Source organism: Phoca vitulina, unplaced genomic scaffold, assembly GCF_004348235.1.
Source record: "Phoca vitulina isolate PV1807 unplaced genomic scaffold, GSC_HSeal_1.0 scaffold28, whole genome shotgun sequence".
In the NCBI taxonomy this organism is placed as follows: Eukaryota; Metazoa; Chordata; class Mammalia; order Carnivora; family Phocidae; genus Phoca; species Phoca vitulina.
Genome location: NW_022589731.1, coordinates 18,093,487 through 18,109,289, shown reverse-complemented (window position 1 = coordinate 18,109,289; position 15,803 = coordinate 18,093,487). Strand labels below are relative to the sequence as shown.

The window sequence follows — 15,803 nt, the reverse complement described above, 5'->3', positions numbered from 1 at the left end:
GCCAGCACCCGGCCGCCAAACTAAACTTCCTTAAGTCCAAACTGGGTCACCGGGCTCTAGCTCAGAGCCCCCCAGGGTCCTCCCTGTGCACTGGGAATGAAATCCGAACTCCCTCCCCACCTGCCCCAGCTACACGGGCTGGCACACCCCGGGCGGTCCTGCCCCAGGGCTCCGTGGCCCCAGAGCTCATTCACTCAGGTCCCTGACACCAGGCCACCTCCCCAGAGGTGCCTTCCTGAGCACCTGCGGGGAACGCCTCCTCCCTACTCTCCAGTCCATTCCCTCGCCAGCGACGGCCAGACGTGCAAGCGCCCGTGTGTCTGCCGGCTGTCTGCCCGGAACGCACACTGCAGGAGTCTGTTTTGTCCACTTCTCTATCCCAGGGCCCAGCACAGCGCCTGAGTCACAGGATGCCCCAACACATCCGTGCTGGGAATGAGCGAGGGGAGCCTGGCCCCGGAGCCCGATCCAAACCCAGAGCCGCGCTCATGACCATGCCTCTCCACCGGCTTCTTAATAATAGACCTGGGAGCTCCCTTAAAATCAGGGGGAGGCTGGGGATGAAGGAGGGCACTTGTGATGAGCACCGGCTATTGCACCCAAGTGTTGAATCACTATCTTGTACACCCGAAACTAGTATCACACTGTTAACTGACTGGAATTTAAATAAAAACTCAAAAAAAAAAAAAAAAAAAAGGCAGGGGGATGCTGCTTTGGGTTCTTTCCCTTAGGTTCCGGGTAGATAGGCATCTTCCTGTGTCCTGCAGTTAGGTCTATTTTGCCGTGTGCTGTGCAGGGAAGCACCCAGGGACGGGGAGGGGGGCACATCCTGGGTTTTAGCTCCAGCTGTGAGATAAACGTACTCAAAAGTCCCGACTCTCAGGGACCCGGGGCCTCATCTCCAAAACGAAAGGGTTGTCACACCCGAGTGCACACCCAAATGAGGGGGGCTTGCCTGAACACAGGCTGCAGTGTCCCCATCCCCACCAGTGGTTCTGGTCTGGCAGGTCTGCGAGGCTCTGCATCTGTGCTAAGTTTCCCGATGACACTGAGGCGGCAGGTCCGGGGGCCACGCTTGGAGAGCCACAGGCCTGGAAGATGCCTGATGTACGTCCAGCCCTGCCTCTCGGAGCTCCCGCTACCAGGGCAGAGGTGAAGGGCCCAGGAGCCAGACCCTGACTGCTCAGGTTCCGTCCTGGCTCTGACACGTCCCAGCCCGGCCACCCTGGGCAGGGTTTTTAACCTCCGTGAGTCTCAGCCTCCTGAGCTGAAAGATGGGCTCACGGTATTTATCTCATGGTATTTGGGGAAAGATTAAATGAAAATGTACATAAAGCCTTTGACACACAGTAAGAACCCAGGATCACTGACCCATTATTGACAGCATCACCAGCTCCCCCAAATTAGCGTGATGTTGCGTCACAGTGACTTACAAAGGGGGAGCTTTTTAACATACAGGGAGAACCAAACTGCCAGCAGCCGGCTTGCTACACCTAGATTCCCAAAAGGAAAGCCGCTTCAAAGCTTCACCAGTGACCCAACGCTTATTTTTACTCTTTGAGTTTTAGCTGCTTCCTTAGTCCTCAGCACACTGCACAATGCACATTCCAGGCTGATCTGAGACCATGTATACATTTCACTTGGCTCATAAAGAGCCATTTATCAAACGGAGTCCATCTCATTTCCTGGATCTGAGACTTAGCCGGCCTCAGGTTTCCTGTCCTCCCCATAAACGCTTGTAAAAATAGAATTTCCCGGTTCCCAGGAGACCGAGGAGGTGAGAATGCATCGCCAATCTTTTTGTAAATTACAAATGCACTCAGGTTCTTCAAATCAGGAAATCAGCCCCAAACTCAAAAGGCTCTAGCCTCAACCACAAAACAGTACCCCTGGAGAGGTTTCTGGCTTCTTCAAGCAAAACATTATTAAACCATGTAGGGGGATGGGGGGGGGGGAGGGGGGGGGGTGGGGAAGAAATGCAGCAAATACACAACAGCAAAAGTAACAAAAACAGAAACAAACAAACCAACACTGGTTGCGATGGGCAAGTGTTAAATTAGGTGAAAAGCATTTACTTACCAGGCTTGCCTGTTTGTTTTGCAAGCAAAGGGCAAGAAGCAACAGAAAATGGAAGCAAAACAGATAATCAGAGCAGTTGTTAGGAAAGCAGGAAAAAAAAAAAATCAATTGCAACAACCTGGAATGCAAAAAGCACAGAGGTCTCTTTTTGTTCTGAATCCTAAATAGTCAATATTTGAGCTCGGTTTTAGTAACATGGCACGAAAATGGACAATAATGGCAGGACAGATGTCGGGCTGGCGTGGAACATTTGTGAGGGTTACACGGAAGCCAGAGAGCGGGGCGGGAGCCAGGAGGAGCTCGTGTAGGTCGGGTGGAACCTGGTTTTAACTTCAAAACACTACTGATGTTCATTCTGCCCTGGACTGCCAAGCTCCTGGGGCCTGAGTTTTCCCTCCCACCAGGGATGCTGGTGAGGTGGGTGAAAACCAGAAGAGAGACAGGAGACCCAGATGAGCCATGTGGGTATGCTTCCACTCACGGCCTGCCCAGAAAGGAGGCAGGTGCCACCCACAGCGACAGTAAGTCCCAGCTGTGCCTCAGCCCCACGCTGCCTTTTTACAAGGTGACGAGGACCTCGAAACCCGCAGCAGCCCTCATCCACATGCCCTCCAGTAGTGACTGATGGGATGACAGCCACAGATGTGCCACCTGAGGGACAAGGTCTGAGAAGTGGCTGATGCAGAAGACACTGAAGGTGCATGAGGATGGGGAACCAGGGGCGGACGTGCTCTGTCACACCTCTCCGGAATGACAGTGCCACTCGCCACTCAGGACGCTGGAGGGGTCTCAGGAGCTGCCGGGAGTGCTCAAACACCCCCAAACAGGAAAAGGCTCGGAGGGGTGAGGTCACAGCTCTTGAAGAGAGGAATCCGCAGGCCAAACATACCAGGTCTCCCCAGGGGAGGGGCTGGGGTGCTGGGGGTGGGCGTGCGTAGCCAGAACCCCTGGAGTCAGGGTTCCACGCACTCAGCTTGCCTAGAGTTGAAATGTACTTCTAACTACTCTCACCTGCAAATATGCCGCGAGGAAATCAGAGTTGAATCATCTTTTCTGTCCAACAGGGACAGACCACTTAAGGCAGGCAGACAGAGCCTACTCTTCGGTTTTTAAGAGGGAATGTCTGCTTGTATCAAAACTGTCAGCTTAGTGCTAACAGATGGCTCTGGACAGCCTTCTCGCAGGGGCAAAGCTCGTGCCCTTTTACCCCCATCTCAACTTTGGCCCAAATGTCATCACCAAGAGCAAAAATAACAGCGAAGAACTCTGAGACGCAGAAGGATCTTTCCAGATGAGCCACTGTAGGTCTGAGGTGCATTTTCACAACCCGAGACTCCAGGAGGCCAAAAGGTTGTGCTCAGAGTGCCAAACGCTGTATACTGGAAGACATAAATCCTTCTTCCTGACTACTTTTACAGCAGTTTCAGTTCCAAGAGTTTTGTTTTTTTATCTCATCCATATGTATTCATAAATTCTTATACCAATTTAATAAAGTAGTTTCATTTGATAGAAAGCATATACCATGAGCTGATCCTTAGAAACACCCCAAATGGGCTTTCCCTGAGATCTGGGAGAAATGGCCTTTATTAAAATACATCAAAATTAGAGCTCCTTTGAATAGAAAGCACTCAGTTGTTGGCCTCTTCGCCATTCCCAAGCCTGCTCTCGTATTTATTTTGGGACAAGCCAGAGGTGTGGGGTGACTCGGATCCAAATGTTTGAGAGAGAGGAGTCATCTGTTAACCCAGCCTCCAGCTTCGACACAGAAACTGGTTTGCGGTGAGCTGGGATTTTTTACTCCATACGTCCTTAGGAGTAAAAGTTTCTTTTAAAACTAGTATCACGGACCTAAGCAGCAAGTTAAATAAAGAGATTCCTCCCTGCCACTCCCCACCAAGTCATAACATCATTTTTGAATGGTGATCATCAGTGTAAAAACAGGCTTGGAACTTCTGCAGGATCTTTTCTCATTATTATTATTTTTTTAAAGAGTCAGGTGGGTATCGGTTGTGACTTGAGGTCACCTTTTACTGCAGGCCAAAGCAGCGTCGGTACTCGCTGCCAGGGACTCCGGGTTAAGATGGATTCTGAGTCTGTGGCCATCTCCGTGAGATCAGGTAAATCGCAGGAGGGAGGGGAGAGGTGGGGCGGGCAGCAGCACTGCCACGGGTCCCACTATCCTTGCCCGAGAACCCTGCGTAAGGTTGAGGATTTTGTCACTTGAGTCTAAGTTAGAGTTTAGGGATTTGATTCTTAGTGTCTCCCATGAGCAAAAACTCCCCCAAACATCCTAGGAACTGACCTAAGTCTCCTTCCCCATGAGGTGGGCAGTCCTGGCTCAATGGTGGCCTTGGAGGTGACCGCCATGGCTTCCCACAGGCACAAATAATGCTAAGGGACATGCTCGCGTGTGTTTCCAGGAGGCCCCCAGACTCACATTCTGGGATGCTTTGCTCTCTCCCTCAAGGACTTCGTGCTCTAAGAGGGGCCTAAGACGAACACACGCTGAGAGTCTATCTTCAGAGCCCTCCCAGTGAGTCAGAAGCCTCGGGGAGGCCTGAGCCCACCCATCACGACACCCACCTATCATCTGAGCGATGGTCTTCTCATACTCCGCCACTATTTTCCTGTAAGAGAAGCAAAAACATGTTGGAACCGTGACAATAGGACGGTTTCTCCTTGGTACTGGGGCCCATGTGCTGGACATCAGCAGCCTGACCGAGACACTGGAGGACAAGTCTTATTTCTTGGTCATAGTTGGCTCACCCCTCTAGGTTTACCTCCAACCTCAACCCTCTTCTTGCACACCCAAGGAGGTTCATTTTCCTAGTATAGCATTGGTGGTTCAGTGGTAGAATTCTCGCCTGCCAGTTTCCTAGTGCAGGACTCTGACCACACCATGCCCCTGTGCAAAACCTTCCACGTGTCCCCACTGCCCACTGAGAAGAAAAATAAGACCAAATCTTCAGCCTGACAATCCAAGCCCTCCACACCCTAAGCCTGATCACTCTCATCAAGCTTACCTCCTTCCCCACCATCACGAACCAAGTGGTTCAATGAGAACAAATGAGTTTTTGTTGGCTCTGGGGTTTCTCACCTCCATGACCTTCCCTGCCCTATTTCCACCTCTCATTGTCTTAGCTGCTTCTCAAGGTCCAATTCAAATGCTATCTCCTCCAGGAAGCCTTCCCTGATTTCTCCTCTGAACTTCATGACATTTTATCTGAATTTTCTAAAATGTCTCACACGTATGGCGTCATAGTACGTGAGTAGAGGCAGCTCCTCAAGGCCCAGGGGCCACTACTTAGTCACCTGTGTTGGAGGCGGGGACATGGGGAACAGTAACACTTGTTGGATAGCTTCAACCAAACCGTGGCTACACAAAAGCACTAAGATCCCTTCTTTATAAGACTGCCTCACTGCTGCCCCCGGGTGGAAAGACCCAGGGAGTGAAGAAGCCCTCCTTCCATAGTCAACCTTCTGGAAGGAAACTCTCAACAAAGACTCAAGGGTTTCACTTACATTAACCAATAGTTAGTTATTCTCCACAAGAGAACCAAGAACTGCTAACCACCAATGGAGTCAAGACCCTGATTACAGCTGGTCCCACACACTGGGGGCTCAGCTTACTCCCTGGTATGGTGAGGATTTCCCTAGACCCTGTGTAGGATCATGGGGGAATTAGATGAGGTTAAATAGGCCAGTGAAAGCAGAAGGCACTCTGCAAAGTCTAAAGCCTCACAGCTGCTGGGTGTCTATCACTGACCTTCTTGACCTTGGCCCCAAGGAGAGTGCCTCACTCAAGGGCCAACCCACAACAAAAAAGGTGACCACACCATGAGTCCACCTGGGTTCTTTCTGAATCCTACACAGAAGCAGTTTGTGTTTTCTGTAATTAATCAATACCTCCTTGTATCCCTGAATCCCAAAACAGCAATGGACCTTTGGGGCTGCACCGTCTAAACCCATCACTGCCAAGGACAGAGGCGGGGCCACAGCAGGTAAGGGACGTGTCCTTGCAGCGGTGTGGGGAGACCTGTGGTCCAAAGCTGCTTCGATGGCACTATATTTGCATCTCGTCCTCACAGCGACCCCAAGGGGTGGTGCCCTGAGGGTCCCCAGAATTGCTGATGGGGATACTGAGGCACGTGGTCATCCAGAACCTTTCTAGGATCTACAAAGTGGCAGAGCTAGGATTCGAATCCAGACATACGCCTGTGGAACCTTCTCAGACCCCTTATGCCTTACTGCCCGGAGGCGCTGAGGTCCACCCTCTTCCACAGATGAGGCCAGTCAGACAGAGCTAAGGAACAGGCCCACAGCAGCTAGGAAGCTGAGCCCGATTTTTACCTGGCCAGGTCTGGCTCCAGAGGTGGACATGTGGGCCTTCAAACACGAGTGCAGCTGTGCCAGTTGGTGACCCCTGAGTCCTACCATACTGGTTAGTAAACAGCACCCGCTGAAGCCCCCGGGGGAGCCCCCAGAGATGGAACTTCTAGCCTTCCCAGCATGCCCCGCTTTCATGTTCAGGGCAGGCAAAAAATTACAGCCATGCTGCTCCCTCCTCCACTCCCCTACCAAAAACAAAACAAAACAAAACAAAACAAAACAAAAACAGAGAGAGAGAGAGAGAGAGCAAAGAAAGAGATTTTCAAATGATGCCACCACAGGGCCTCAGTATCAATGTGAACAGCACACTGGGATTCACCTCCAGAAGTGGTCACAAAAAACATCAGGAGGAAGAAGGAACTAAGGAGAATTTTCAGGAAGATACTATTTGACCTAGAAAGCAGGGGATAGGATTACCTAAATCATTTGCTCACTACCTAAAACAGTAGCCACGAAGGCAGCCGATTCTGATAATTAACCAGCAGCTGCCATTGCAATTAAGTGCGCTGTAAATGTACTAATTCTTCAACCAATTTTTAAAAATTCATCTATTCCCTACTTTCACACTTTGAGACTTAAAAATGAAGCAAGACTATCAGAGATTTTCTGCATCACACCAGATCTTCCGTCTTGTGAAAATGGTCGCACTCTAACTCCTATCTTCCCTCGCAACTGGAAAACCCACGTGTCAGTTCAGCTCGGCTGCAGAAAGGCAGGTGTGTGGAGAAAATGCACTGTGCCCCCAGGAGCCGTTCTCAGACTGGCGGTGGCAGCAGCCAGACCCTGGGATGGCCAGAGCCAAGGTTTGGGCCAAAGTTTCTTTAAAAACGCCACCTGCAATACAGTTTTTAAGATCACAACCCAAGGGTAAGTTCTAGCCCCAGAGATGGTTTCTTAGCTTCTAAGATGATGATGAATCATGAAGGAAAATAAAGGGCCGAAAGGTGCGTCAGACGGGACGAGGGAGGGAGGCCCCTGGGCACCATGGAAAGAGTTTGGGCTTTGGAATCAGAAAAGTAGATTCAAATTCACATTCTTCTAACTAGAAGCTCCAGGACCTTGGGCAAGTCACCTAAGCCCTCTGAGCCTTCCACTGTCAGATGGGGCTGATGATCCCTGCTTGAGGGCTGTGGGGGAGAAACAGAGACTGAGTGTCTCCAGCCGGGAGCACAGCACATGGCACGTGGTAACCACGTGGTGTTACTATACTTCTGTTACAGATGCAGCAAATGGAAATAAACCATTCAGACAAAATTCCGGAGATAACCTGTTTATCCGTGGAGACTGCTAAAGTTCATAACATTAGAACTGTACAAGGACTATTTATTAAATGTTACACAATGAGGTCAAGTTGTATAAAAATCTGTCCAAAATTTGCTAAGTTAAGGGTGCCTGGGTGGCGCAGTCGGTTGAGCGTCCAACTCTTGGTTTCGGCTCAGGTGGTAATCTCAGAATCGTGAGATCAAGCCCCGAGTCGGGCTCCACACTCAGTGGGGAGTCCGCTGGAGATTCTCTCTCCCTCTCCCTTTGCCCCTCCCAATTGTGCTCTCTCTCTAAGTAAAGAAATCTTAAAAAAAAAAAAAAAGATGTGCTAAGTTAAAAAAAAAAAAAGTGTAGAATAACGTACATTTCCACTCTCCACTTTGGAAGAAAAAAGGAGTCTATATAGGGACTCACTCACACATTTGCAATCAGAAACGGAAAATTCTTGGAAGGATACACCAGAAACGGTGGATAGCAGCTACCTGAGGGGGCTGGAATTGGAGGCTGAGTGGGAAGGAGATTTGTGTTTCATTGCAAATGTATTTGTTTGTTTGCAATATTTAGCTCAGGTGCATGATATTTTAATAACAGTAACATTACTAAAAATACGTCTGTGAAAATATAAACCTGTCTCATGAAGAACAGTTAAGCCTTGGGAAGACCCTGTTCATAGACCGCACCAGCTGTTATGAGACCACAGGTAAGCATCTCCCCAGGTACCAGGAAGCATCACGACTGACCTCATTTCCATCACTTCTCGCCTGCTTTCTTCGTATTTGTCCTTCCACTCCGAGACTTCTCTCTCCTTAGTTATGATCTGGCATCAGGGAGAAGAGAGCGGTGAGCCCCAGAGGACTGAATTCAGATCTGAGCAATTCACAGACCCGAGATAAGGAGACATTGAATTAAAACTTCCTACACCAAACAATAATTGTATTGAGAGAATTTCCCGGAGCATGAGACAGAAATAAACCAGATATCAGACTCCCACAATGCCCCACCAGGGAGCAACTAAAGGCATATGCTTTCTGTTATAAATCAAACAAGGCCACAGAGGCTCATTAAACAATGGTGTCTGGGAAGATCAAAGATGGTTTGCTACCCGTCTTTGCCCACAGTGGTTGCAGAACAAAGACTGTGTCCAAAGATACTGGCCTTGTGGATCGTGGGTGTGTGTGTGTGTGTGTGTGTGTGTGTTTATTTATTTACATGTGGCAGAAACTGGAGCTTTCCCAGGGAAACCAGAGCCGGCCTCCCCTGAGCCACACCCATGCCATAATACCTCTGCTCTGGCAATCTGGAGTGCGGAGTCCAGGTCAGGCTGCTGGAACAGAAGGCCTGCAGGCTTCTCCACCTCGGAGGTCCCGATGCGGGAGTACAAGGCTGTTTTGGAGATGGAGACATCTGTTGGGTGAGCAGCCTCTCTCTGTGGAATGGTTTTTAATTAAAAAAAAAAAAAAAGTTAATATGACTCCTATGACAAAGAGGATTTGCATTCAGCCTCTCATGAATGGGTCAGTTGTATGGTTTTGAAACAAAGAACATCAGAAGTATGAGAAAATGCTTGGACTGATGAGTGGGGAAAGGCCAGACACAATCTATGGAAATCGATCATTTGGCACCTGCACGGGCAGACAAAGGAGCTTAATAGCAGAGGCCTCCCCAGCTCCCCACTTTGGGAGTCAAGCATGTCTGGTGCTTGCTTATCACTGCCATTTATCACACGCAGAGGCATTTAGGCATAGTGCTTAAGAACCAAAGCCATTTTCCAGCAGGCTCCACTTCCAAAATAAAAGCCTGATGGTGAACGATGCTGAATTCTAATCTGCATGTGCCTAGTTTTGAATAACTGCAAATCTGATCATTTTTGTAAGACTGTCTGCATTTCAATTTGGAGGGGGGTGGGCATGTGTTTAGCTCTGTTTGAAAGGACGTGCTCATACAAAGCTTAAGGCCTACTGAACCTATCAACCAACGTCACCTACAAAAGCTAGTTTCTGGATGCCTCAAGGGAGGAGTTACTTTGCAGCTACGTTGCCTTAAGTTTGCTGTGTCAACGGCAAAATTGAAATCTGGATCAATGACAGTATCCACATTTGTTGGTAAGACCCTCAACAAGTGGTGGGATTCCCCACCCCCACCCACAACAGACACTGGTCTGACTGTCCAGGACAGCCACTAGCCTCCTGGAAGGGAGAGAGGAGAGGACCGTGGTTACTCTTTCTCCCTTTGCACAAAGAGCTCAGCCATTTCCATCACACTTGAAATGCCATGTTAGGAGCATCATCAACCAGCACAGCGGGGGCCAGCGGTCTAATTCTACTGCAAGAGACTCCAAACCAAGCACACTCTCAGTCCTATGCATTAACCTCCTGGTGCTGGCATGGCTGCCAAGGCAAACCTGATTCCTAGAGTCCAATTCGATGTGGAGTAATGGTGGTCTGCCAGTCAGAGTGTGACTGCAGCTTCCTGGGGAAATGGATGAGAAGTGAGCAGTGAACACAACACCCAGGTGGAGGAGAAAGAGAGATCTGGAGAAAGAACAGGGAGGACTGGTCTTGGAAGTGGAAGCAGACAAGATTAAAGACCCAACAATGAGGGGGAGGGGGCGCCCCTGAAGGTACTCTCTCGTCCATCGCAAGAACAGGCAACCTCACCCCACTACTGGATCAGAGAACATGAACTTGAAATGACTTAGAAAACTCAGGCAGAAATTTAATGGATAGGACTGGAGATGACAGAGTTAGGCCCAGTTAGTTGTAAACATGCATGGTGAATGACATGGTTTTGGTTGTCCTAAAAATGGGCCTGGGTTTCACTGGCCCTGCCCGGCCTTGCGTATTTGGGCTCCCTGCGCAGGGGGACCCGAATGATTATTCGGGTCAGAGAGGGGAGGGAGCACACTGAAGGCCCTGGAGACACACTCTCCTGTCAAATGGGATGCCATGATCTTTCCATCCTCAGGTCCTAAAGCAGCCTCCATTACAGGACATTTGACCAACGCACAGAAGCAGGCAGGCTGACCTCTCAGAAGAAAGCATGCCACCAGACCAGGGTGTGGAGCCTCTCCCGTGCATGGGTTCATCTCTGCTGTCTGAAATGTTTTCAAGGCTCTACTTGTCATATGGGAAACTTCTCAGGAAGTAAATAGAAAATTATACCCAGAGGTCTTGTTTTCGACTCAGGTCATGATCTCAGGATCATGAGATGGAGTCCTGCCTCCTTGGGCTCCGCGCTCAGCGGGGAGTCTGCTTAGGATGAGCTCTCCCTCTCCTCTGCCCCTCCCTCTGCTCGCTCTCTCTCTCTCAAACAAATAAGTAAATAAATCTTGTATAAATTTTTTTTAAAAAAGAAAATTATACCCAGACAATAAGACTCTATTTGTCTTTGTGGAGGAAATTCATAGACAAAAGATTCTGAAGAGGATTGGAAAAAAAAAAAACCAACAAAACTGTTCCTGTCACTTTTTAAGTAAAATAATGTGTCCTTTGAAAAAAAATTAGAATAAAGTTTCAAAATGGAAAGAACACTAGACACCATCTAACGAATCGTGGGCCTTTGGAAGATGAAAAAAAATGGAAGATTTAAGGGATTTGGCCAAAAGGTTTCCCAGAAAGAGATTCAGTTCTGACTCCAAACAAGCCAGCTCTCTGAAGTGCGAGGGGAAATGAACTACATCTAACTTTATCATGCTGGGCAGAAACGAAATCTGACCAATGCAGGAACTGATGATCTTAAAGCTGCCTAAATCCTTTGTACAACAAGGAAGGGAAGGGAAAATAAATACATTAATGAGCTTTCTAAGTAAACACAATGGTTAACCACCACATACAGTGACTCATGATCACCTTTCACCCCAGCCACCTGGTGTTTTCAATAAAGGAACAGATGACTTCAGAATCCATTTGAGTTACTGCCTGGAGTATCTGCATGTTAATGAAATTCAAGGTACACACCCTGGTTTTCTCTTACAACAGAGAATCACTTCTAACAGAGATAGGTTTGTTTCTCACTGATATTTTAACATCAGGCTTAGATTAAGCTTTGCTGCTCCTGCATAAGGCCCCATTGGCTGCTTTAGGGGAGCCCAAACGCCAAGAGAATCACAAATTAAAATGTGAAATGGCCACAACTCGGAAAGAGCACGAGCCTTTGGAACCAACTTCCAAACCCTCAATCCACTCACTCACATCTGGGTCCCTCAGGGGACCCCGAGGGTGCCGCCACCCTCAGACCTGCAGACCGCGTGCCTGGGGCCCTTCCGGCCTTGCAGTCTTAACACTTACCCAGGCTCACAGTCCTCCTCATGCCTGGTTCCCTGTGGCTAGGCCTCAGGGGAAGCTGACACCTGGAACCAAGGTGGAACCACAGCAAGCTGGGCCATGGTCATGGAGAGTGGACCAGGCTGGGCCCTTGGGGGGTATCCAGGCTACGTGGTGCCAGGTGGGGCAGGAGAGGGGCCTCTCCTTGGGGAGCTGCCGCATCCAAATTTGACAGCAGCTCAGGATGGCAGACAGGTGGAAGACACTCAGTATGTGCCCTATTCACACCCACAGGAGGCGCCACCAGCCACCCGACTGGCCACTCCTTCCCGCTGAGTCAAGACGTGGCCTCCATCCTTCTCACCACAGGCTGTGAGTGATGACCGCCAATTCCCCAAGCCGGCAAACAGAAGCTTAAACCCAGGCGCCAGGCCTCTGTCCCTGCTCTTCAGACCTGTTCTTGCAGCTTTCAGACATCATGTTGTGAAATGCCGGGGCTGGTGGGTGGTTTCTGGACACAGCACTAGGGAAGGAGCCCCTGCCATCAGGCCACTCACCAATTCAGGTTGTCCCAGACCTAACTCCTTCTCCCGCCCCCCCTAAAATCCAGGTCTGCCTTTATCGGCCAGGACTCCTGGAGAAGAAGAAAGAAAGATTAGCACCCTTTCCCTCCCAAAGGGCCTGCTTCTAGGACTTCCTCTGGTCCTGAAGCTTGCCATTTGTATGATCCCTGTTCCCACATGACCCAGACACATCCTTCATTCTTTGTATCTCATCCAGAAAGGCCAATGGCTTTAGGGATCGCCACCAGTATCTGTTATATACACGGATTAAATCCATCCCCCACACAGCTTGTACCCCTCGCAAAGCCACAGAGAAAGGACACTGCCGTTCTATCCATCCTGGTTACATTCGGGGCTGTTATACCGTACAGCCGGCCATCCTGGTCAGATGAACCCCAGGAGGACACAACCGAATTCATTTGAGCCAGAAGTGTGTGGAAGACACAGTGAGGAGCTCCAGCCCAATACCCCAGCCCCACGGAGTTAGTTGTTAACATTTTGTGACTAATGAGACAGGAAACCCCACTGCGGTCCTTCGACGGTCCGCTCAGCTGGCTTTCAGTCTACAGGGAAATGTCAAGTGAAGCTGCTCAAGGAGCGACCAGAAACCACCGCCGCCATATTTCATGTTGCTTTCAGCCCTCCAAGTGATTTCTTTTCATTCCAAGTGATTTCATTTTTGTGTTAGCAACAGTTTAAGACCATGCTGCCAAAAAGACTGCGCTAATGTCACCTGCAGCTTAAATTTATAGGCAGAAAAAAGAGCAAATTGGATACACAGCTGCTGTTTCTCTTTGTCTACATCAGCAATTTCCAATGCAAGGAGGGGCGATCAAGCGTCTATGTGAGCAAGAAACCCACAGGAACCTAAAAAGTGGTACAAGTTACCATGGCAGAGAAAAATGCTCCTTACCCTCTCAGACAGTTCTACCCCCACCAACGTTTCTTCTAGCAGATCCTTCTGAAATACATAAGGAGGTGGCTGGGCCCGTCTCTCCGACCCACACACAGTGGATTCACGTGTCAATATTTTCTACATCAAAAGTGGGACACGGGGTCTGAGAACAGGCTATCATTTACAGGAAGTCAATGGCCAGCCAATATTTGCCGACTGTCCTCTCTGATGCGTCCCCAGAGGAAGGAGGCAGGGGAGCACCAGGCACTCCAGAATATTCCACACTCAATCTGAACCCTTACTAGAACATGCTCAATCCTGCCTCAATCTATACTGTAGTTATGGTGGCCAGACCTGAAGCCATTCATTCTGTCCTTAAGCCACTCCCCAGAGATATCAAGAAATAAATCTAATGGGGAAACAAATCCTCACTGTTTGATGCTTTCTAAAAATCTTTCTCATGGAAACTAAACCCAAGCTCATGGGCTGACAGCAAGAACAAGGACGTCAGCAACGTGTATTAATGTTCTTGTCCCTGCCCTGGGTCCCAGCATTCCCAGTCTGGACACCCACAGTGTGACCACCTTCTTTCACTGAGAGATGTCTCTGGGAGGGAGCCCCCCCCCCCAACCTTGTGGACAGTTTCCAGGGGAACCACATGGGCAGGAGCAGCTCATGAACTCCTGATCCTGTACCAAGTGAGCTATTCCTTGAGATGGGACAGGCAAGGGGCTCCCATTTGGAGACTGGAGTCCTAGTTCCCGCTGGGTCAGTAAATCACCCTCAGACCTCGGATCCGTTCCATGACTCCACTTCCCCATCTGTAAAATGGGACCTGGACTCCCGCCCCCGCCGCCCCTATAGTAGAGATGCTGTGAGTGTCCGATCCGGTAACAATGGCAAAAGTGAAGCTTAGCTACCCAGAGCCACTGTCCTTTACTGCACACCTACCGTGTACCAGGCACGGCGCCGTCCTCCACACATCATCTGCAGCCCTTACAGCAACCTGCCTCATCTCGCAGCTAGAGAAACGGAGGCCCACAGAGGCTCACCAACACGTTCAAGGCCACAGAGCGTGCTGGGCTGCCCAACGCAGGGTGCGGCATGGGGGTGGGAATGAAGCGGCCCCTCAGAGACCACAGCTCCCCATCAGCCTGGAGGGGCGGCCTGATCCTCAGAGGGGCCACAGTTTTGCACACCTTCGGCAACTCATTCAAATTGTTAAGAAAAATTACTCCAAACTTAGAAGCCAGGCAAAAAGATTTCTGCATGCTCTGTCAGTATCTTACTCTACTCTAGAGCGGGGCTTGGCCAACGATGGCGGATGGGCCAAATGGCCCAACGTCCTCTTTGGTAAAGAGGGTTTTACTGGAACATGGCCACACCCGTTCATCTACACATTGTCTGCAGCTGCTTTGACCTACAATGGCAAAGCAGAGTAGCCGCGGCAGAGACCAGATGGCCCACTAAGCCTAAAATATGTACCATCTGCCCTTTACAGAAAAGGGTTGCTTTTCTGTAATTCTATTGACTCTGGCCTAAGGGCCTGTCTGAGGTTTCAGGAAGGTCTCAGTTTCACTATTTACTATTGATTAGGGTCCAGGCTCAGTACAGTTAGATATCCACTAGTAGAAAACAGGAAAGTTGCAAATGATTTTTGTTCAGTAGAGAAGCAAATGGTTTTTGCAGAACACAAACAAACAAAAAGCCTCCAAGCTTATAGTCCATTGTCTTGTTTAGCCAGTATGAACCAGTTTTACATTGAACTTTGCAGTAAGATTACAATAAAATTCTGGCCCTCTTTGTTCCACTGACTTTGTATCGGGTTCTCCCATTTTCCTCCATTCAACCTGCTTTACCACCCTGCTGTTCCCTTCATTACCGAGGTAAGCAGATCTTAGACATGTGCTCAGTGTCTATTTATGTGAGAGTTACGCTTTTAGCTTTTCAGAAAATTTTATGCTACTTTGTAGGACCCTGACATTGCTGGCTTAGCCAGTGGTTAGCAAAGGAACTTCTGGACCACACCACATTCTCAAGAAGCAGCGCACGGCAGCAGCAAACCCGTACCTTGGTGTCCTGGCGGCTACGGGAAGCCAGGGCAATCTGCCTGGCTAGCTTCAGGGCTTCTATCCGCATGACGGCAAACTCTAACTCCTCCTGTCCGAGGGGTGGGGGGATGAGCAAATCGCAGGGGAAATGCATCAAGACAGGATGTCAATGTGTCCCACATCCAAGAAATGAATGTGCCACGTGAATGTGTCATGACAGGTACTCAGGAAAAACACACGCTCTGGCTTTCTTGCACAATTAACACCTCAGCAGATCATGAAATAAGTGTTTAATTTCTTT

General features: G+C 49.4%; 1 protein-coding gene across 6 annotated transcripts in view; it reads right to left on the bottom strand.

Moving 5' to 3' along the window:
- TACC2 (transforming acidic coiled-coil containing protein 2) overlaps nucleotides 1-15,803 on the bottom strand; it is a 73,450-nt gene that overhangs the window by 6,248 nt on the left and 51,399 nt on the right. For 3 of the 6 annotated variants that reach the window (XM_032423066.1, XM_032423067.1, XM_032423064.1), the window contains exons 10-13: nucleotides 9,014-9,157; nucleotides 8,472-8,548; nucleotides 4,663-4,706; nucleotides 2,080-2,088 (exon numbers count right to left, since the gene is read on the bottom strand). In XM_032423066.1, coding sequence (XP_032278957.1) covers nucleotides 2,080-2,088; nucleotides 4,663-4,706; nucleotides 8,472-8,548; nucleotides 9,014-9,157 — 274 coding nt within the window. Of the gene's footprint in view, nucleotides 1-2,079; nucleotides 2,089-4,662; nucleotides 4,707-8,471; nucleotides 8,549-9,013; nucleotides 9,158-15,521; nucleotides 15,612-15,803 lie in introns of all 6 variants that reach the window. The other 3 variants (XM_032423068.1, XM_032423065.1, XM_032423069.1) reach the window with 2 other exon arrangements.